Source organism: Homarus americanus, unplaced genomic scaffold, assembly GCF_018991925.1.
Source record: "Homarus americanus isolate GMGI-L3 unplaced genomic scaffold, GMGI_Hamer_2.0 scaffold24758, whole genome shotgun sequence".
NCBI classification, from domain to species: Eukaryota; Metazoa; Arthropoda; class Malacostraca; order Decapoda; family Nephropidae; genus Homarus; species Homarus americanus.
The window spans coordinates 497,229-522,500 of record NW_024712309.1 but is presented as its reverse complement, the minus strand read 5'-3'; the positions used below and the strand labels follow the sequence as shown (position 1 = coordinate 522,500).

The 25,272-nt window shown below is 39.6% G+C and overlaps 1 protein-coding gene across 2 annotated transcripts in view; it reads right to left on the bottom strand.

Moving 5' to 3' along the window:
* Positions 1-25,272, bottom strand: part of LOC121859967 (protein turtle homolog A-like) — a 227,591-nt gene that overhangs the window by 32,876 nt on the left and 169,443 nt on the right. For both annotated transcript variants that reach the window (XM_042356926.1, XM_042356937.1), the window contains exons 5-9: positions 23,140-23,250; positions 12,960-13,160; positions 12,448-12,602; positions 10,520-10,664; positions 7,199-7,329 (exon numbers count right to left, since the gene is read on the bottom strand). In XM_042356926.1, the coding sequence (XP_042212860.1) occupies positions 7,199-7,329; positions 10,520-10,664; positions 12,448-12,602; positions 12,960-13,160; positions 23,140-23,250 (743 nt within the window). The remainder of the gene's footprint in view (positions 1-7,198; positions 7,330-10,519; positions 10,665-12,447; positions 12,603-12,959; positions 13,161-23,139; positions 23,251-25,272) is intronic.

The following is a 25,272-nucleotide window of genomic DNA, read 5'->3' as shown; positions in this document are numbered from 1 at the left end:
TATATATATATATATATATATATATATATATATATATATATATATATATATATATTATATAAGGGACGGATGACAGTACCAACTAATGCATTAACAGCGTCATATTTGTTTGGTAACGTTTTAACAATATCTCTACTCAACATCAGGACTAAAATATATAAATACATGAAATAAAATGCTTTGGTATTAAAACAAAAACTATTGACACATAAAAAACAAATTCAATATAGAATAAATTAATATTAAACGTTGAATACAATGTACCAACAAATACTGCAAATTTTGCTCTAAAAACTGCATCAATAGATAGTCCTCGAGATGCAGATTAAGGATTAACTAAAGCATTTTGCGGATCGAAATGTTGCTCAAAATCTCAGTTTAGGTTGTCCTTAACGCGCAGATTGTAGTTCGAGATGAAGTTTGTGACAACTGTTTCAGAATGTAGTCATTGCCTCCAGGAAAAACAGAGTGGTGGACGTTAGAGGGTTAAGTGTGGGAGAAAAGGGGTGAAGGACCCTCGTGTGGGCCAAAGGGGTGAAGGACCCTTGTGTGGGCCAAAGGGGTGAGAGAGGACCCTTGTGTGGGCCAATGGGGTGAAGGACCCTTGTGTGGGCCAATAAGGAACAGCAGCCAGAACCATAAGTCAGGGGTAATGGGTGGGTGTTGAGGCGGGCCGCTTGCCTAAGACTTCTTTACATATATAATGCATGATGAAGGCCCCGGAGCCCCGCTCAACGATGAAGGATTGTTCCACTATCAAAATCCTTCCTACATCACCTGCTTATGTGAGAAAGGCTGACGCCACCGCCGGATGACCTCCTCTTATCACCTATACTGAGATATTGATAAGCTTTATCTGACGCCTTATTAAGGCTTCAACATGTCTACTTTATCATCAAAACTGGGTCATGCTGCCATCATTAATGCTCACAGCAACAACAACAACAACAACAACAACAACAACACGTCTTCCTATGAAATTCCACATTAATACCCGAGAAACATTCCATATACAGTATATATATATATATATATATATATATATATATATATATATATATATATATATATATATATATATATATATATATATATATATATATATATATATATATATTAGGGAAAGATTGTCATCAGTCTTTACCAATATCGGCAGCTGAGGTAAATACAATTAAGGTTCAAACATCTTCGCTCTAATATTAGAAAAAGTTTGCCAGTATTTTGTACATTATTGTTTATAAGTGTCAGGAAAATATCAGAAAAGGGAAAGTTCTCCTTGAGTAAGAGAAGCCAATAACTGAGTGATATATAGATCACATCCATCACGGTGTCTTGACCTTTGTAATAAAACTTCTTGTCGCGAAGTTCAATATGACACACAATTTTTATATTAAAATAGCTTTCATAGTTATAATCCGTACTATGGGCATAAAAACACGTAAACCTACAAAAACTTCGATCCAACATCGTCTCCGTCTCGAGAACATCTGATTATAGCAGTGGTTCTCAACCTTGTTTGCCCCATGCACCCCTTTCACCATATGTCAGAATGTCATTCCCCCCTCCTTTCCAAGATTGTCTGCCTCAAAAAGTGCATTCCAAATAATATGCATATAATACTGAAAATCCTTTATTTTTTCCATACTAGTATCAGTTTCCCCCTGAAAACCTCAATTCCCCCCTGGTTGAGAACCCCTGGATTATAGTAAACAAAGACGTAGTTCGGGCTACTTCTAGATCAGCTGATGGAGGTCAACACTCAACACAAGATATTCTCCTGCCCTCAGCCTCACACCGTCACGCTAAACACTCGATGCAAGATTCTTCCTCATTACCGAGCAACTCTGAGGCTCCTGTGCCATAACAGATGAAAAATGGAAGACATTTTGAAGCTAAATTGACGGAGAGGGAAGACAGGCTGTTGCAGGTGAAGTAATGTTTGAGATGAGCCTCGATAAGTAGGTGGATTACCGCCATTTATCAAGACAGTGTTATGTTTGTAAGTTGGTGATGTGTTCTAATTAAGTTTCTATAAATTTATGTATCGCTTATATACTGATGTAGGTAGATATGTGAATTATAATGGCAACAAATATATATATATATATATATATATATATATATATATATATATATATATATATATATATATATATATATATATATATATATATATATATATATATATTAGGGTGGTCCTTATATTTCTCCCAGCAATGAAGGACCGCATGTTGGAAGCTACGAACATCGTTATTGGAGAAGAAAAGCATGTCAAACGGGTTACAATCAATCCAGACACACTCCAAGTGAAGAACCTATATGACTACAACAAAGAACACAAAATCATTTTTCAAAAAGCTCAACTTGAATACAGATTTCCTGGCCCTCCCAGTAGAACAGTGGAAAGATGATCCTGGCTTCTAAAATGCAGAAGCCAGTGTACAAGCTTTGTCTGTGATCAATGATCATGCAGAAAGAGGAGTAGCCTTAGTCCAAGATTTCTCAGGCCGCATCACCAAGGACGAACAGCAACTGCAGTATCTACTGCAGGCAGTTGCTGACCACAGGAAATCATTTCCTAATGCCCTCAAGCAGACCTTACTGGGCGACAAAGAGTGAGACTGGTCCTCATGCGACCCCTGCCTTGAGCAGCTAATACCCACTGAGACTAAGTGGGGGGGCCCAGGCTTGGGGGCTAGGAAATGATGTGTTATGAACATTAAGCATCGGCATAATATTGCTAAATTTCATTTGACTTGAGCAACGTCTAATTATTAAGATATGTAAAAAATATTTTACAGGCAATGTTTCTACCCGAAATGGAAACTTTTGCCAGGGTCTGTGACAAAAATATGGCAAATTTTGTTTTTTGCCCCAAAATAAGGACCACCCTAATATATATATATATATATATATATATATATATATATATATATATATATATATATATATATATATATATATATATATATATATATATATATATATATATATATTTATATATATAAATTTTAAAAAATACATATATATATATATATTTCATTAGCCCAATAAAGCACTTGGACTTCTACATATAATCAACACCTCACCCCACCAGGATTCAAAACCACGATCTTATAATTGTGGCCGGGGTATGCTACCTCTGGGCCACCAGAACAATAAAAGCAGTCCAAGTCTCTACTATATTTCACACAAAGCCTGTTCAACGACCTTATGGCTCCATGAACCTCTAATAGGGACCACTTGTGCCGCTTAGGTGATCAGAGCAACGTTTTACCAAATCCGGCTTCGAAACACGAGGATCCATATATATATATATATATATATATATATATATATATAACAACAACAATAATAATAACTAATAACATATATAATATACATATATAAATATATATATATATATACCATATATATATGCCATATATATATATATATATATATATATATATATATATATATATATATATATATATATATATATATATATATGTATATACTTATATATATACTTAATAATATATATATATATATATATATATATATATATATATATATATGAATATATATATATATATATATATATATATATATATATATATATATATATATATTTCATTAACTTAATAAAGCACACTTAGGACTTCTACATACAATCAACACCTCCAACCGCCAGGATTCAGACCCTTTACAAACCCGTATATATTTATATATATATATATATATATATATATATATATATATATATATATATATATATATATATATATATATATATATATATATATATATATATATATATATATATATATATTATAACACGTCGTATTTCCCTGTTTTAGGGATTCCGTTTTATATTCCATTGTAATTCTGCTTCAACATAACAACTACCACCACCAACATCATCACCACCACTACTTTCACTACAATTACCGTTAACAAATATTACCACTACTACCTCCACATCACCACTATTTGAGCACCAACACTACTATCACCACCATATCCCCATCAACATCACTGCCATCACCATCCCCATTATCATCACCATCCTCATCATCATCAACTTCACAATAATAATTACCTACGTACAAGACCAGCATTTCCACCTGACTTTAAAGGTAATCAATACCTGAGCATGTTTTCTTTTACCATTTTCTTTATGAACAAGTGCGCGACTCCCTCTCTCTCTGTCTCTTTCTATCTCTCTCTCTCTCACTTTATCAATTTATCTCACTCGCTTTCCTTCGCTTCCCTCTCTCTTCTCTTTGTTTTTTGTCTTTCGCTTCCTCTTTTTCACCCCTTTTCTCTTTCTGTCTTATACACCTCTCTCTCTCTCTCTCTCTCTCTCTCTCTCTCTCCGATATCCTCGGGGAAAACATGACCCAGGCAGTGACCTTTACTGACCCCCTGTTTATACATCAGAGAAGAAGAGGAAACAGAGGGAAATAACAAGATAATATTTTTCCTATATGAATTCTGACCGAAAGCGAGATATTGTGTTTGTTATTTCTTCCGTATTTCTTATATTTCTTTTTATCTTTCATTTATTTCTGTAATTTTCAGTTTTGTTTCCCTTTTTTTCCTTTAATTTAATAGAGGCCTTTGATGGTGCAGCGTCCGACCACATTAAGGAGAAGTCTATCGGAATTGAAAAGCTTACTCAGAGTTCAACGGACAGACAGGCATACAGACATCCAGTTAGGCAAAGAGGCTGGCATACAGACATCCAGTTAGACAGAGAGACTGGCATACAGACATCCAGTTAGACAGAGGCTTTGACACTGTCGACCATACCATCCTCCTTTCAAAGCTTGAACATTGCGGCGTTAGGGGCCCGTCCCACAATTGGATTACCTCATATCTGTCCAACAGGAAGCAGTATGTTTGCTATAATATTCACCAATCTGACTCCTCGCCAATCTTGTATGGCGTCCCCTAAGGTTTCATTCTCGGTCCAGTACTGTTTTTGTTGTACATAAACGACATAGTCCACGCCAGCACACTCATAAAATACAACTTATTTGCAGATGATAGTGATCTCTATGCCAGCAACTCAGACCTCCAGTCCTTGATGAGAACTATGAACACTGAATTAACTAAAGTCGGGACCTCGGTAATAATACATAGTAAACTGATCTTAAACCTTGAGAAAACCCACTACACGATCTTTCACAGAAGAAAAAACTTACCCCAAGACTTGGACCCCCTGTACCTTGGTAATACAGTCCTCAAACGCGAACAAAATACTAAATTCCTCGGAGTTATTGTTGATGAGAAATTTAACTGGAGAAACCACATACAAGTCATTCACAGCAAAGTCAATAAATAGTGAGGTATCATGTATCACACTCGACAGTCACTCACTCTCACAGCAATGAAAGAAATCTATCATGATCCTGTTTACCAACACCTGATACACTGTCACACACTATGGGGGGCCTCTGGCTCTTCAAAAACACAATCTCTGGTTACTGCACAAAAGAGAGTTGTACGGACAATGAGCTACTCGAAAAAAACAGATCACACAAACGAAAAATTTGCTAAATTTAAAATGTTAACATTAGAAGATATTAACACCTACTGATGTGCCCTCTTTGTTTGCAAATCTATCAATCACTTGCTTAACAATAATTATTGCCAGTTCCGGAATAATCAGAGATACTACTTAAAGCACTCAGAGCTACTAAGACCACCCCCGCGCGCTCCTCTCAGTCCCAGACCTCCATAAAATATCACGATGTGAAGGTGTGGAACAACTTACCCCCACCCATCCGAGCAAAGACTAGGCTCCCTTTATATTTCTTGTAACACTCACTGTATTTACAGTACCTGCTTTTATTGTACCATCAAGACCGTTTTATCGGAAATTGTCATGTAAATAGATAAGAAATTACCATTGCAATAATATATTTCCCAACTAAACATAATCCTGACAGCTCTGTCCTCTTGTTCAACCTTAATACTGTACAACCCATGTTGTACTACTTCCCCATTATACTTGAAGTTTTCAATTCCACTGTAATTTATGTATATATTTATAATATAAATAAAAAAATTAACTAAAAAAATAAAATAAATAAATATTGAAGTGATAACAGTGGTAACATTATGAGATGTTCTTATTACCACCATGCTATTGTACTATTCCAGATGATACTAAATGTTACATAATACTTCCTTGAGATAAATGTATAGTATATATCAGGTGCCTAAAAGAGAGCTCAGGTTCTCAACTGGCTCAGCCATGTTAATATTGTTATTATTATCCACTCTGTATCTGTGTTTTTCTGGCTTAATTAACTGTTTCAAACTATTTAATTCAATTCACACACACAAACACACACACACACACACACACCCACACTGTATCTCAAATAATTAAAAACTCCAACACTGATTATATAATCTTGAGGTGACGGTAATGTAGATATATTATGATACTATGCCCTCTAAAATAATGATGATTAATAATACAATATATAGATAAAGTAAGAATAAATAAATGTTTATAGAGTAAACCAGAAAAATGTCCCTGCCTCCCTGCCTCCCTCCCTCCCTCCCTCCCTGCCTGCTCCCTGAAGCACTGTGAGTTGGAGGGAGGGAGGGGGGGGAGAAGGGACATTTCTCTGAGACACCCTATATATAGTAAGTCCTCACCTGGAAACAGAAAAAAAAAGTTATTCCTTGTTAGGGAAAAAAAAATCCAGCGACTTGTGAAGGAGTAACTAAAAGGTCAAGTGTACTCAACATCTGGTCAGGAGGATCGCAACATATACATATTTCAGAGGTAATATTATGACACAAACCCTCCTCCCATTTCCTCCTAACATAAGAATTTATTTTAATCAACGAAGTTCTGTGTGTCGAGCCATTGTTGACAGTAAAAAGTGAATAATTGTGTGTGTTGATACATTAAGGTTGTAACTGTATACGAGAGAGTACTTGCTTCTATAATTCTGTTTTAATGAATGATAAATAAGTTGTATGAGCTATATAATACAGCCAGTCAATAGTGAGGCAATAGGATTAGAAAATGAATAAATGAATGAGTAGAAAATAATACAAGATTATATAACACTTTATAATCGAATAATTTGTTGGTAATAAAGTTAAATAAAGTAACACACACACACACACACACACACACACACACACACACACACACACACACACACACACACATGATAATACTCACATTCTTCTCCCAGCTGATCTTGTAAGGGTCGGGATTGGCTGTGACGCGACACTCGAAGTACACGTCATCACCCTGCTTGATGGAGCTGGGCACCAGGTTCCTGCCCATCTCCAGCACCACGATGGGCGCGTCTGTGAGGGAGAGGAGATGGCGAGGAGTGAGTCATAGGTGAGAAACGATGAGGAGTGACTCGTAAAATGGTGGAGAGAATGAGTTTTTTTTTTTTTTTACGGGGATTAGCCCACCCGGGCACGGGGTCAGTGACCCACATCGGGGCCTGGGGGGCGAAAAAGTAATAATAATAATAATAATAATAATAATAATTGTAGGAGATAAGAGAACAAATTGGGATGGAGGAACATTTTAGAGAAAAGAGTTAGTCGTAGTACGAGTATGTTGAGGTAGGAACATCATGTACAACGAACGAAGGAAAGGCTGGGGAAGAGAACGTGTAAGAGGAAAATAGAGAGCAAGATAAAGAGATGAGAAAGAGGAATTACGTGGTGAGCCACAACTGAAAGAGATTTGGAAAGATCAGTAGAAGATGGCTGATAGAGCACACCGATGTAGGAGGGTTGGGACGGTGGCAAATGTCTGGCCTGGACCACACCAGGAGAGGACTATATATATATATATATATATATATATATATATATATATATATATATATATATATATATATATATATATATATATATATATATATATATATATAAGCTCCCTTTAGCTGCTCGTCTGTGTCAATGTTGATGTAAAGATCAAAGAAGAAAATTTTGATGTGTCCAAAAAAATTCTGGCGTGTGTATGATTTACAAAGTGGTTCAGAATAAATGGACAGAGGAGCTTTAAAACAAGAACAGAGCGGCTCCTCTGTATACATGACGCATAAACGTAAATTGTTTGTTAGGTTGAGGTTGCTGAAGGACTGCTGGCTATCCTGTATGATGTACCTGGCACGAGTAGTGTCCGCTATAGAACAGGTAGAGATGTAGGTAAATTTGTTCCCTGAATATTATGCTTATCTATCCCCTCTCGGGTGAGTGCAATCACTGATGGCCAATCAATGGTAATCTTATGCTCTTCATAGCCAATAGACGTCACGCTAAACAGCATTTCCAGAAAAAGATAGCCAACCACAGCCACTTACAGCCTCACTTCACTGTTCTTAGGTGAGATTAAGGACTCATAACCAACACACGACTCACTTAAATTACTCTCTTTTGTAAACCTTCCCTGAATAATAATAATAATAAAATTAATAATAGTTAGAACAACAACAACAAGAAAAATAAGAAGAATAAGAAAAAACAAGAACAAGAAGAACATTAATTATAATACATGTTCCCCTCACCTCCATTCCTTCTACTCGGTAACATATTTACCTTCTTCTTCACCGCCTCTCTCACTCACTGAACACAATAACATTCTTCATCATCATCTCACTCACTACTGCTTCTCTCAACTATGACAAAAATGCCTCTCATCCACCCCCACCCCCCACCAGGACCTTCTCTCATCCACTCTTACACCCCCCACCCCCACCAGGACCTTCTCTCATCCACTCTTACACCCCCACCAGGACCTTCTCTCATCCTCCTTCCACCCCCCACCCACCAGGACCTTCTCTCATCCTCTTACACCCCCCACCCCACCAGGACCTTCTCTCATCCCACTCCTTACACCCCCCCACACAGGACCTTCTCTCCTCCACTCACCCCCCAGGACCTTCTCATCCTCTTCCCCCCACCCCCCACAGGACCTTCTCTCATCCTCTTACACCCCCCCCCCACCAGGACCTTCTCTCATCACTCTTACACCCCCACCCCCACAGGACCTTCTCTCATCACCCCCACCCCCCACCAGGACCTTCTCTCATCCACTCTTACACCCCCCACCCCCACCAGGACCTTCTCTCATCCCCCTCAAATAAAGTTCTCTCTATCTCTCTCTTTACCATAATTTATCTTTCTTCAATTTCCTTTTATCTTCAGTTTCTCCTTATTCTCCACACTCTCCTCTTTACTCTCCTTCCCCTACCTTATCATTTATCCCTTTATTATTCCTCTCCTCCTTTTTCTTTATGTCTCTGTCAATTCCGGAGTTCTCCATGGTTCAACACTAGCACCCAATCTGTTCCTTTACAAAGATTAATGATAATCTTTGAGTGACTAGTAACTGTATTCATTCCCTTCCTCCTCCAATCTACTTCTACCTTGACATTACGTCCACAAGGTAGAATATGATGGGGGGGGGGGCTTCAACCCTCTTCCTGCCTTATCATACTGAGGAGTGAGGGGGAGAATCTGCGACCCTTTACCTTATTCATTGTCTGTTTATCTCCTCCTCCGACCCAACCCTCACTTCTCCTCCCCCATGTCAGAGAGTGAAGGGCGGCAAGCACACTCAAGGTACGCCTCTGAAGGGTGTTTGTTTTTTTCTTGGACCAGATATTGTGTAGTGGAGAAACATATGAAATTAAATTACAGTTATAACCACCAGGAAATCAAGTACCAAAACATGTCATTATTTTACTATCTCGAGGACCAGTGTGTAGATATATAGGGGAGTCATCATGTTGAGGGAAGTACAATGTTCCTCCACCACCAGGATACAATGTTTATACTCTTACTGTACACCTGGGTCTTGGTAGCCCCCGGGCCCTCAGCACAGGGGAGGAAGGTGAAGTATTCAACTCAACGAGGACCCTTTTTAAGCTCTTCTCCCCTTCCCCCTCTTACACCAATCAGCTTTGCTTGCACTTTTCCTTAACTTTAATCTCTCAACATTTTTACATTATAAACACTATAAAAATTACTGTATCAGTTATGACGAAAGATTTAACCGTAACAAAAAACTTGGTACGAAAGGTCAGTTAAACCCAATGCAAAGATTAATTAGGAAATGGAGGAGAAGACGAAAGAAAACGTTGATCGTAATCCAAAACTCATTATCTAAATAAGATGTAAAAACATTTCATACTGAGAATTTTAGTTAACTTTTACGTTTTTCTGTATTTGAGATTAAACAAAATATTAAAACAGAAATATATAATAAAATGGAACTATAAAAGACTATGTTCCAACTCTCACAGCCTCTTATTACGAACACATGAAGATTAACCCCCCAGTCTATTTCACCTTAAGGTTAACCACCATAACGTAAACCTAACCTAAACTAACGTTCCCTAACCTAACCACTCCTAACGTAACCTTATAAACCTAGCTTAAACTAAACCAAACCAGACATAATTCGTGTAAATCAAACTCACATATCAGAGGTTTTACTTACATATAAACAAAGAAAACACACACACAAACTTACAGTGCACTTTAAGGGAGACGGAATCAGAGATGGCACTGCCTGGCACTGAGGGGTTGCTGGCCTGGCACTTGAGTATTTTACCGTCGTCGTGTTGGCTCGGTACTATGATCATTGAGCCCGTAGTTATCTCTCCTGGACTGGATCTCTGTAGAGGGAGAGACGTACGGTGTGGTTAGGTTAGGTTAGAGTGAAGGAGTAGAGCGTAGACACTGAAGAAAATTGTTAGAAAGAAAGAACAAAAGAAATAAATGAAAAAAGTGCTGATTTAAGTAATTAAGAGTGTAGACATAAGAACAGAAACGTGTGTGTGTGTGTGTGTGTGTGAGTAAGTGTCTGTTTGTATGTATGTGTGTGTTTCTAAGAGGTTGCACAAGTGAGATAATAACTGTGTACTGCGTGTCAAACATGAAGGGTCATTTACATACACACAGCTGCCTGGTTAAGGGCACTCTGCTGTGACCCAATTTGTGTACGTCTGTGTGTGTGTGTGTGTGTGTACTAGACTGTAAATCAACACAGATGGAATGTGAAATAAGATCCACTTTGCCCCGTGCAGGATTCAACCCAAGCGTCTGAGAGTGAGTGGTTGGCGAGGTAGATACTGTACATGTGGATAATAAATGGCTAAAAGTGGTGCGTGTGACCCTGACCCTGGCACGAGGCGCTAGAAGGTTAATCTGACCTGAGTCATTGAGTACAGCAGTGAAGCTCGAGGAAACGAAAGAGCAGGAGTAAAAGAAGAACAACAATAAGAAGGTAGAGAAGAAAACAGAAATCACCAGGATGAATAATACCGTAACAAGGAGAAGAACAAGAGGAAGAAGGAAGAAGAAAAATAAATAAAAATAAGCCTTTTGTCTTCACTCACCGACGGAGTTGAAGTATTTATGTAAAAGAAATATCAAGTTATCTCAGGTTTGTAAAGCTTAAGCTGTATTAGTTATATTAGTCTAAATTATAAGAATACTCAGTTATAGAAAGTTTGAATTATAGTAAAAATCGATGATAGGTAAACTCTCTTACGTAAAGTTAGTGATATACAGACTAAGTTACGATAAATTTAAAACCTCAAAAAAGTCCAATATATAAATAGTCAAATTACCGTAAGTCCAAGTCCATAAGTAAAACAGACTCATATGACTCTTGAGATATAAAAACAAAAATCAGAAAAATCTGTCTTGTAAGTCCAGTTCTTGGAAATATCAAAGCCTAAGTCAACATACCTATTACGTTAGGTCAAAAGAACTTTCCTGAATAAGACTTCCTCTGTGTAAATCATTAAAGGGAATGTTCTAATTGTGATTAAAAGAAAATTTTCACAAGGAATTATCAACTACATATAAATATCTGAACAAAGTAAATTCAAGTGATATTTAGACCTTTTAGGCCGATGAGTTTAAAGTCTAAGGAAAATGTCACCTTCCTCCATCATATCGAATGGGGTGAATTCATCATATTTAAAGGGCTAAGTCATCGTAATTAGGGGCTTTAATTATTGTACTCAAGGGATTAGGTGTTCGTACTCAGGGGGTGAAGAAATCTTGTTAACTGGGTTGATTCATCGTCGTAGAAGGAAGGAACTGTACTCAAGGGATTGAACTATATTATTCAGGAGTTAATTCACTGTACAGTAGGTGCTGGAGAATTGGGGGAGGGGAGAGAGGAAAGACGGGAGGAGGGAGACAGAACGGGTGGAGGAGAGAGGAACAGAGGAAGGGAAGGAGGGAGGGAGGGAGGCGAGGTGGAGGTACAGCAAATGAAGGCGTGAAGAAGCGAAAACAAAGAGATAAAAGGTGAAGTTGATTGATTGGATAAACGAAAGGAAGAAAACAAAAAAAGAAACAGGGGAAGTTATTCACCCGATGTGTGTGTGTGTGTGTGTGTGTGTGTGTACATGAACGTAGGAGACAGGAGGAAGAGTTACTCACTGTGTGTGTACGCATGACATCCACTTCGCCCTTCTCCTCGAACCACTTGATAAGCGCCTCCGGCTTGGATCCCTGACTCTCACAGGTGAACGTGTACTGACGACCAGCTATCAGTGGCTCGTCCCCCACCTTGATCCTCACACTCAGGGGGCGTACTGCAGGGGGCCAGAGGTGAGAGGGCGTCAGTGGAGATGATTAAGGATGAGTGGGAATGGTTAAGGGGACCAGAGGTGAGAGGGCGTCAGTGGAGATGATTAAGGATGAGTGGGAATGGTTAACGGGGACACAGGTGAGAGGGCGTCAGTGGTGATGATTGGGAGTGAATGGGGTTTATAAAAGACTTAATTATGATGATATATAAATACTTAACATAATCACTCACTATTGATGTTAACATGAACAGAGAAGATAACAAGACAATAAGATAAATACAAGATAATAAATACCCGATAAAGTTCCATAAAGTTTAATTGTGATCTTAAAACTACAAGTCTATCATCACTAAAACTCACAGTTCATCTCTATGGTGACTTCTTCTACAAGTTTCTGTTGCTTGTTGTTCTGGGCCTGGCAGGAGTAAGTCTTCTCGTGGTGGGTACGTGTCACTTCCTCAATAAAGAGGTCGGATTTCACGTGTCCTTCTCTGGTGAGCTCGTAATCACGTTCTTCCAATACTCTCTCTGACCACCAGGTGACGGACGGCGGTGGACGACCTGGTGGTAAATGAAGAGGGGTTAAGGGTGTACGACCTGGTGGTAGATAAAGAGGCTTAATGGTGGACGACCTGGTGGTAGATGAAGAGGGTTAAGGTGGACGACCTGGTGGTAGATGAAGAGGGTTAAGGTGGACGACCTGGTGGTAGATGAAGAGGGTTAAGGTGGACGACCTGGTGGTAGATGAAGAGGGTTAAAGGTGGACGACCTGGTGGTAGATGAAGAGGGTTAAAGGTGGACGACCTGGTGGTAGATGAAGAGGGTTAAAGGTTGATGACCTGGTGGTAGATGAAGAGGGTTAAGGGTGTACGACCTGGTGGTAGATAAAGATGCTTAAAGGTGGACGACCTGGTGGTAGATGAAGAGGGTTAAGGTGGACGACCTGGTGGTAGATGAAGAGGGTTAAGGTGGACGACCTGGTGGTAGATGAAGAGGGTTAAGGTGGACGACCTGGTGGTAGATGAAGAGGGTTAAAGGTGGACGACCTGGTGGTAGATGAAGAGGGTTAAAGGTTGATGACCTGTGGTGATGGAGGGAGATGATGATGGTAAGCGGGTGAGTGACTCATGAATATATAAACCTGTGGTCTGGGATGGAATACTTAATTTGCCTACCTGGTGACCAAGATAAATGACACAGGAGTCTCTACTACGTCCTGGTTCACACACCATCATGATATATTTGTCAGGAGGAAGTTGTGTAAGTTATATTGTCATCTGTTCATTCATTCCTCCGCTCCACAACTCTGATCTTAGGTGTGAATTTGAGGGAAGATGTTCTCAAGTGATAACCCAAACTTAGGAGCGAGCGGACCACCGGCCACACTTGTAAATTTTCCTTCCTTGAGAGGGAGATATTGTCGCCTGGAGGACAATGTGGCGTGCTGGGTAAGGCCATAACGCTCGCAAATTGGTGAATCCAGGTTCGAGTTTGGGATGTGGAACAGAGATGGCGAATATTTTATTCAGGATGTATACCTTGGAAAGGAAAAGATTTCTTGGGGACGCGACACATATTTTTCCTCCTCTTTGAGTTTTTTCTTTCATAATAATTCGAATGATAACAATGATAAAAGGCAGAAAGGTAATTTATGTACCACAAAATAAGATACATTTAGGACAGTAAGATGTACCAAGTTATGTACAGACATTAAGTGAACCTTAAAATCAGTCAGTCAACAGTTAACTCTAATACCCAAGAGGACGGTGTATTGTATAACTGAACCGCGAAATAAACAGCAAAATGGATTTAAAAAACAGCAGTGGTCTGGTTCGCAAAAAGCATGACACAAGTGATATCTGGTCGCTTCATTGTATATCCTACAAACAATATTTGGTCCTCTTAATGGGCTAAAAAACGTGGAATATCCTTACAGCAATACATATAATATCCGTCGCGCTAAATGCACCAAATACATATAATATCTGGCTTGTGCAATGGACCAAATACATACAATATATGTCCCGCGAAATGGAACAGGTGGACGCGGGCCACGACGAGGTACAGAACTGCATATTGAGTCACCATCTGGAGGGAAGATCGATCCTTCTCTGGTTGATGATCCAGTTTACACTCTACAATAATATTGTTCACATATATTATTTGTTGTCATAGATACGAGGGCGAGAAAATATTGTAGCGGATGATAGATGTAGTGACATTATTTTTTCCTTATAGATTTTAGCAGAAAAGTAAGAATATGTGGTAATATATATTGTCAATGTAAACCTGGAGTATGTATGTGATATAAAATGTTGTGATAAAGTGCATGATATATGATGATATAGTGATGGTAAAGGTAATAAAATTTTTTACACTGGAGATGTTTTATGTGAATAGTGAATATATATGATAGTGACAATATATAAGAGTGGTGGACATTACTACATTACTGTATTTTAGGTCAGAAAAGTTACCTTGTACCTTGAGACTTGACGAACGCACACACACACCCATAAAACACCTCCTTCCCTTCCCTTTCCTTGACACAACACGAACATTCACACATAATATTCTCTAAACAAACATCAACATTATCACCTTCTTATGGCACGAGAGAACACAAACATTTCATACCCAAAACATAGACAAAACATTCTTCTCTTGACGTTACGAATTTTATGTACTGAATCTGTCCTCGTGAAAAATTTGTCTGAGATTCCTGGAGTTATTTCTTCTGGCAACGAGACGATGCATATAGACAGGAAGATCCAGATGAGTGTGTGTCAGGTAACGACAGACAAGACAGGTGGCACTGCTTAGTTCCCTCACGCCTGATGTACTCTCTCATAAACTTCTACATTCATGGTCTTGCCAGCTGTTACTTCTGATGCCATCATTTTGTTATCCCTTGTTGTTGATTCTGTACAGTGTTACAGCTGGTTAAATGCTGTATGTTACTGTCACTCTTTGTAATGTTGCAGATGTGACGTGTGATAGCAAGAACAAAGCAGAAGAAGACAACATCCACAATATAACAATAGGAGAGAACAGGTGGATTAAATTAGGGTTCAAGACACAGTGCAGGGCGGTAACAGGGAGAGAGGCGACAACGTGAGGACACTGATTTGTACACAGGGACATAGCAACCATCTGGGAAACACTATGGAAAGGAAGTCGAAGATGAAAGGAGAGAGATAAAAGGTGATTGATTCTAGCTCACGTGTAACCCTTGTAAGAACCTTTAATAAAATAAAAGTGTTCCTTTGAGTTAAGATTTGATATGAGGTAGTAACAAGGCAGAGATAGATGGCGTCATTCATATCCCTGCCTTATGCCTTTTATTATTTTAGACGGTGGAGAGAGGAGGGGGGAGGAGGGGAAAGAGAGAGAGAGAGAGGGGAGAGAGAAAGGGGGAAGAGAGAAAGACGGAGGATAGAGAGAAGACGGAGATAGAAAGACGGGAGAGAGAGAGAGAGAGAGAGAGAGAATAACACACAGGACAGCGAGATGTAACAATACGATAAAGCCAGACATCAGTTACAGGAGGGTCCAGAACACCGCCAGCTGCCGCACTCACCAAACACTGGCAGACTGAGACGCTGGGAGTATGCAAGTCTACAATACTGGAAGCAGCCAGAGCACCCAGCTGACATCCATAACAAAGACTTGGCAATTGAAGGACTGAAAGACTGGGAAACTTATGGACTAAAAAAATGGAAATTGGAAGACTTTAAGACTGGAGAAGGCAAAGGCAGTTAACTGAAAGAATAGAAGACTGGAAGGCTGAATGAATGGCTGGGTAGGGAGAGAGAGGGAGGGTGGGACAGACGTGTGTTACAGAGACAGGAGCAGGACACCGCTCACTGAAGCATGTTCTTCGTGTGTATCTCCTACATCTCTGTGGTCATATACATAGAGAGAAAGAGAGAGAGTCGGGGAAAGAGAACACATAAATACTGATAAATACAGGAGTAGATATAGAGAAAGAGAAGCAGAACGCGCAGTCGTCAGGAAAGAGACAGGTGAGAAAGGTATGAAAAAATAATTAACTCCACAGTGAGGAAAATCTAAATAATATATATATATATATACAACAGCCTGGCATGAGCTCACACACTCACCACACCCACCAATCAACTTTCCCTCACTATCCCTAAACATTATGCTGTAGTAGACGACGCCCTCTGTTTCATCATACACACTTGAGTACAGGTCAGAAAATTATAACGAGGGATTTTCTACTAGGAGGATATAGTTGAGTGCCACCCAAGACTAACTAAGAGGAGTAAGGGCGTCTAGTGTTTTAGTGAGTGCTGATTAGTGCTGATTAGTGCTGACAAGGCGAGGTTAAGTGGTTGTAAGGTGGCGATATAACTCACTTGGAATAAAATGGAAGAGGTTTAAATTGAGGAAGCTTTAGAATTATGTGGGCTGGGATAGAAAGTTAATAGCACGGAACAGAATAATGGAAGGGCAGAAGGAGGGTTATATGGACAGCAAAATAAACACCAGAATAAAAAGAAAACAAAACAAAATGATAAATCAATAAGACTGAAACTTTTGGTTCCTTGTTAATAGTAAAGGAAGCATAATAAATAAAAACAATTAAAGTATATAACTGAACAAGAAGGACAGTTAGAGATAGTCCGGGAAACAGGAGGGATAGATAGAAGGAAAGGGGGGATAGAAGGTATCAGGGAAGGGAAGAAGGGGAGGGGAGGTAGAAGGTATCAGGGAAGGGAAGAAGGGGAGGGGAGGTAGAAGGTATCAGTGAAGGGAAGAAGGGGAGGGGAGGTAGAAGGTATCAGAATAATGGAAGGGCAGAAGGAGGGTTATATGGACAGCAAAATAAACACCAGAATAAAAAGAAAACAAAACAAAATGATAAATCAATAAGACTGAAACTTTTGGTTCCTTGTTAATAGTAAAGGAAGCATAATAAATAAAAACAATTAAAGTATATAACTGAACAAGAAGGACAGTTAGAGATAGTCCGGGAAACAGGAGGGATAGATAGAAGGAAAGGGGGGATAGAAGGTATCAGGGAAGGGAAGAAGGGGAGGGGAGGTAGAAGGTATCAGGGAAGGGAAGAAGGGGAGGGGAGGTAGAAGGTATCAGTGAAGGGAAGAAGGGGAGGGGAGGTAGAAGGTATCAGTGAAGGGGAAGAGGGGAGGGGAGGTAGAGGTATCAGTGAAGGGAAGAAAGGGGGAGGGGAGGGTAGAGGTATCAGTGAAGGGAAAGAAGGGAGGGAGGTAGAAGAATATAGTGAAGGGAAGAAGGGGGAGGGAGGTAGAAAGGTATCAGTGAAGGGAAGAAGAGGGGGAGGTAGAAAGGTATCCAGTGCAGGGAAAGAGGGGGAGGGGGTGAAGGTATCAGTGAAGGGAAGAAGGGGGGAGGAAGGTAGAAGGTATCAGGGAGGAAGAAGGAGGTAGAAGGTATCAGTGAAGGGAAGAAGGGGGAGGAGGTGAAGGTATCAGTGAAGGGAGAAGAAGGGAGGGGGAGGTAGAAGATGTCAGGGAAGGGGAAGAAGGAGGGGGGAGGTGAAGGTATCAGTGAAGGGGAAGAAGGGGGAGGGAGGTAGAAGGTATCGGTAAAAAGAAGAGGAAGAAGGGGAGGTAGAGAGTATCAGTGAAGGGAAGAAAGGGGAGGGAGGGTAAGAAGGTATCAGTGAAGGGAAAGAAGGGGAGGGGGGAGGTAGAAAGGTATATCAGTGAAGGGAAGAAAGGGGAGGGAGGTAGAAAGGTATCAGTGAAGGGAAGAAGGAGGGTAGAAGGTATCAGTGAAGGGAAGAAGGGAGGGAAGGTAGAAAGTATCAGGAAGGAAGAAGGGGAGGGAGGTAGAGAGGTATCAGTGAAGGGAAGAAGGGGGAGGGGGAGGGTAAAGGTATCAGTGAAGGGGAAGAAAGGGGAGGGAAAGGTAGAAAGTATCAGGGGAAGGGGGAAGAAAAGGGGAGGGAGGTAGAAGGTATCAGTGAAGGGAGAAGAAGAGGGGAGGGAGAGGTGAAAGGTATCAGTGAAGGGAAGAAGGGGGAGGGAGGTAGAAGGTATCAGTGAAGGGAAGAAGGGGAGGGGAGGTAGAAGGTATCAGTGAAGGGAAGAAGGGGAGGGAAGGTAGAAAGTATCAGGGAAGGGAAGAAGGGAATGTGAGGGGGCAGAGGAGAGGGTTGGTGGAGGATAGGGAGGATATTGATAGTAGCAATAAGCTGCCTCCTGACCCCCTCGGGGACACTCTGCCCCTTTAATAATGTATAGGTTAAGCTGAGACCTTCCGCCTGGGGTCTTCCACTTGGCTCTGTTTGATACACCTGCCTCTGATTCTGATCTTGTTCACACACCATTACTATCCTGTTCATACACCATTACTCTCCTGTTCAAACACCATTACTCTCCTGTTCACACACCATTACTATCCTGTTCATACACCATTACTATCCTGTTCATACACCATTACTATCTTGTTCATACACCATTACTCTCCTGTTCACACACCATTACTATCTTGTTCATACACCATTACTCTCCTGTTCACACACCATTAGTATCCTGTTCATACACCATTACTATCCTGTTCACACACCATTACTATTCTGTTCACACACCATTACTATCCTAATTAACGTAATTGAATGAGCAATATCATAAGAGAAATAACATATTTTATTTACAAGGCACGAGTGAATATTTATCGAGTCAACGCAAATCATAATCATGTTGTGATGGTCAATCCAGAGAAAAACCCAACGGGAACTGACTTTAAGAATGACAAAGAGGTTGGTGTACTCAACTCACTAGGTCAGTGGCTTTATTCTTATGTTAATCCCGAGTATCAAAAGTTAATTTGATATAGATTATACACATCAGACATGGAGCACCTCTGTAGGGTAATACATATGAACTATATTTAAACTAAGCTTGCCTACTACATTAATGAGAGGGATAAGAGCTGTAAATTGTAGCTGGACGAAACATTAAAGAGAGGGATAATAGATGAAGTGTAGCTGGACGAAACATTAAAGAGAGGGATAATAGATGAAGTGTAGCTGGACGAAACATTAAAGAGAGGGATAATAGATGAAGTGTAGCTGGACGAAACATTAAAGAGAGGGATAATAGATGAAGTGTAGCTGGACGAAACATTAAAGAGAGGGATAATAGATGAAGTGTAGCTGGACGAAACATTAAAGAGAGGGATAATAGATGAAGTGTAGCTGGACGAAACATTAAAGAGAGGGATAATAGATGAAGTGTAGCTGGACGAAACATTAAAGAGAGGGATAATAGATGAAGTGTAGCTGGACGAAACATTAAAGAGAGGGATAATAGATGAAGTGTAGCTGGACGAAACATTAAAGAGAGGGATAATAGATGAAGTGTAGTTGGAAACGAAACATTAAAGAGAGGGATAATAGATGAAGTGTAGCTGGACGAAACATTAAAGAGAGGGATAATAGATGAAGTGTAGCTGGACGAAACATTAAAGAGAGGGATAATAGATGAAGTGTATGGACGAAACATTAAAGAGAGGGATAATAGATGAAGTGTAGCTGGACGAAACATTAAAGAGAGGGATAATAGATGAAGTGTAGCTGGACGAAACATTAAAGAGAGGGATAATAGATGAAGTGTAGCTGGACGAAACATTAAAGAGAGGGATAATAGATGAAGTGTAGCTGGACGAAACATTAAAGAGAGGGATAATAGATGAAGTGTAGCTGGACGAAACATTAAAGAGAGGGATAATAGATGAAGTGTAGCTGGACGAAACATTAAAGAGAGGGATAATAGATGAAGTGTAGCTGGACGAAACATTAAAGAGAGGGATAATAGATGAAGGAGGTGAATGATGATAAAGAGACCATCATTAAATCGATCTGATGGAGACTAGTATTTTGAAAATCATCGGTTTAGACATTTAAGTTGGTTTTTCCTTCTATTTTCTTCCTATACGTTTTATTTTCATTGCCTTCACCGGTGTGTGTGTGTGTGTGTGTGTGTGTGTGTTCTCTTTTGTGTGATATAGTTGGTGAAATTTGTCATGTTCAGAGGTATGGGAGGGAACTGGGGGTAGAGACTGCAAGGTGTGATTAATTTCTGCATTTATCGTCCAACACGGGCAGGTAGAACACACATCACTTGTAATTACTTTCACCTGAGCCTGCAGCTGCCTCTCTCTCTCTCTCTCTCTCTCTCTCTCTCTCTCTCTCTCTCTCTGCCTTTCACTGACTCTAATAAAGAAATTGATCACCAAGAATTATGTAATCGAAATACCAGAGTTTATTATTGTCTGTTGTGGTTTGTCTTCCACTAGAAACTCGTATAGAAGAAAATTGATTGAAGAAATAAATTTATCTAAAACAATTCGAATTCGTGGTATATCCATGCAGACACGCGTTTTCTTTATCACACGTGTCAGTAGCCCTTCTTACACCTGAAGTTTGGCCTTAGAAGTTTTGTTACTCATGGGTTGGGTTAGGTTAGGTTAGGTTAAGTTGCAGCAGTAAATATTCTTCTCACACGTCCTGGTAACAAAACTTCCCGCGTGTCTGAAACTTTGTTCCCACCATGTCCTTGTTGGAGAATATAGCACCTTAAAAGAAGAGTAGACAGTGGAAGAGAGAGAGAGAGAGAGAGGAGACGGAGACGTTAAACTAACCTTGTCATCCACTTCTCTCCTTCATCCCACTCTGAGTAATTCCAGGATAAGAAATTAAATATATTGGTGAAGAGGAAGTTTTGAGGGTAATGTTTCTTGGTTACCATAGATGTGTTAACGAGAATGATTTTAGCTACGTGTCTAGATAGAGTAAATTGTTAACGCTACTTTAACCCCATGTCTTGATCACTGTGTCTATGATGATGTAAGATACATATGAGAATGAGAACACTGGACTACGAGACGAAACTTTCTGTAGGTTCGTGTAGCGCCTGAGGATGTTCTGGTCCATGAGGAAGAAAGGTAAGAATGACAGTATTTTGCACGCCAGGTGACAACGTCAATCATGCTTCTCCTTGGCAAACTTTTAAGATAAGAGGAGGTGGTATTGTGTGGTGCCGGGGGAGGGGGGGAGGGCCTCATGGTCGTGTCTAGTTCCTATCACTATGCATTATATTAATGTTGTGTTGATATTTTTGTGTTTGGGATTTTTTTTTGCGAGATTGAAGAACAACATAAGTCTCTCAAATTAGGTGCCATTAATTTTATATAACTGTTGTATAAATATGTGTTGTGATATGATGTTCCTCCTTCCAAAACACGACCCGAGGAATTCAATTTGGTTTTCCTTCCCCACATATTGCAATACACGTCATGTTCCCTACCAATACATCTACAACATCACTCAACAAACCCATACATAACAAATCCCCACCAAATGCATCACTCACCACCACCACCACACGCATCCACTCTACAAACTGAATTAGTTGCCATACTCACAGCTATTAAATTCATTGAAACCACTGTTACTGACAGTCTCATCATCACTGACTCTCTATCCTCACTACTTGTCCTTGGCACCCTCGACTCAGGTTGTCACGCTCTTGTCTCTGAAGCCAGACACAAATATGCGTGCCTTGTTGACCGGGGTGTCAAGGTCAAACTGTTGTGGATCCCCTCTCACATAGGCCTCATAAAACATGACAGAGTTGATGCCCTCGCCAAACTCGCGTCTAACAAACACACCGTTGAATACAATTTGGGTCTGTCAAAAAGAACCCTTAAAACTGTAATTAGGAAAGAACTTATTGATGAGTTTGACGCAAGTAGACTAGTGCAAACAGGCACTAGTCGATCCATAGTTTACCATGATGAGATGTATCAAGTGAAACATGTATATGAGGCAAGTAACAAGATCACTAGATTACAAGATGTTGTAACCGCTAGATTGAGGTTAGGACATAAGTACCTTTGGCAGTATGTTCCTCAAGCAGATGTAAACAAAACTAAATGGCCACACACTTGAACACTACGTCCTCGACTGTGTGAAGATAGAACCTTTTAGGGACAGGTCCAAGCACACTGTATGTGAAATGGCACAACACTTCATCTCTAATGGCAAGATAGCCGACATATCAAGATTGTATCCACTTTTTTGCACTTAGTAACTATATCAGTTCTCATGTACAGAACCAAATACGCAATGAGCTTGAATACCTCCCACGTAAATGTAAATAACAAAGTGTGAAGCCTCATACGCCTGTACTCACGCATTTGTGAATAAGTTACCCTTTATGTATAGAACTAAACAAATAATGTAATTGAAATACTGTGTAACATTCAGTGCCATAATATCCTGACAACGGGGGTTAATTATTATGACCCGTTGTAAACTAGACTCTGTAATCCTTTTGCGCTACAGCTCACAGGATGAGTGTGGGGTGCACAATAAAGTAGCGGCTGTAAGCGGCAAAATCAAAATCGAAATCACAACACATCACTCACCACCATTTATACACTATCACACACACACACACCCACACACACACACACACACACACACACACCCACACCCACACACACACACACACACGTTACTCACCTCCCATCACAACGCAGGAGAGACGGAGTGGAGTTCCTTCATTAATGGGGCCAATCTTATGTCTCACCACCCCGTTGTCTGAGTTGTAGATGACCAGCTTCTCTGGCGGCTCTGTGAGGAGACAACCTGGTTAATGAAGGTGGAGAGAGAGAGAGAGAGAGAGAGAGAGAGAGAGAGAGAGAGAGAGAGAGAGAGAGAGAGAGAGAGTCTACCTACTTTAACTCATACATTAAATATTTCATTATTAATTTAGTGGCTGATGTACTGATGAAAAAAAATTATCTTAAATTTTGGAAAGGTCTACATTATTTATATTAGGTATTTCATTATGTATATTGTTTTGGATGAAATATTGAATAATGTGACACTATATTTATCGCTCCAGAGATATAAACATAATTTATTTTACAGATATAGTATTGTGATTAATTTCAGTGTAGGGATATATTATAAAATCACTAATACTAAAATGTAAATATTTTATGTGAAAAATATTTGCCTCATAAATACCATTAAGGTTCTTTAGTGTAAATATAAAAGTTTTATACATACTATAGCATACGTAGCAAGGTCTGGAGGGTATTGTAATGGTGCTTGTGTGTGTGTGTGTGTGTCCTAGTCACCCACGACTCGGCCTCCCCACAAATTAATGATGACCTTGTGGTACTGGCAGCTGGTCTTATCTCATGGTGATGTGTGAGTTGTATCTTTATGTATAACAAGAGGGGAAAGAGAAATGGCGCCACACAGAGAAAAACAAACGATATGAGTACAGTGAGATACATAGAAATATATTGGTTTTTGTTGTTCGTTCACTGTGGAGTTATTAAAAGTCACTGCGTATGTGAAAAAAACATTATATTGTTGAGAATATTTACTACTGTTTCAATCAATCAGCTGATGCGGATGTTTATAAACACTGCTTTGTCAGCCAATCACGAGGGAGAATTCATTAATGAAGTTCAGTTGTATGTAAAATATTTAGTTCCGGTCACACAAAGGTAAATATTGTTCATTATACACTGCAGAGAGGTTTGTGGTGGACAGTGATTTGTTTAATGCTCGTTAAGGTATCGCTACACTCACACACACACACACACACACACACACACACACACACACACACACACACACACACACCTGTTGTTAATAGCCTTTATAAGAAACATTGCTAAACACCTGAACAATACTCATTTGTAAACATGTTATTTACGTGAACAACAACAACAACAACCCACATCCTTGTTATGAAACATGACTACTAAATTACACAGAGTAGATGAGAGTCACATAAGGTGGAATAATCCCTGCATCTCTCTTCCTTCATCCACTGAAGAGGAACATTTGATATGGAAATTGAGATTGAGATTGTTACTGGTGGAGGAGAGTAGACCAATGAGGTGGTGGTGATGACTGACTCAGGACTACTGTATATCAACACATGGAGGAGGTCATTGAAAAAAACAAATATAAAATGATAATTACAGGAATATTTGGCTGTAATTTTGTAATATAACTCGGAAGGGTAATTATATATCTCTTTATATTTCAATTAGTATTCCATCTACATATTAGTTTCCATAATCTAATCAACTCTCTTTCGTCAAACCAGCAGTTAATGACATTCTATCCACCACTCAATTCCTCAATCGACCTTCACATGAATCATCAAATAAATAAATCTGAGTAAAAAAAAAACATACAGTTTCTGCCACACAGTTTACACACTGTTGGACACATATAATTAATCTTCAATATTCTGTTTGTGTCAGTTTGTATACGAGTCTATTTCGATATCAATTTCCAGTCTCCCAGTACAAACAAATATCTGTTTATTTGTTTGTACTGGAAAGGTAAAAAATATATATATATAAGAAGAGACAGAGACAAACATAGAGAACCAGAGATACAGAAACAAATTAAACAAGTCTCTGTAACTGGCCTGAGAGCTACCGCCACCGAGAGACACCTTGAGAGTACATCCGTGTGCTACTGAGGCGGCTGGTCCAGGATTTGTTGCTGGCGGTGAGGAAGGAACCGCCATGAACGGAATGTATACAAACTGTGTGTGTGTGTGTGTGTGTGTGTGTGTGTGTGTGTGGACAATCAAAGGGAAAATACACGAAACAAAAT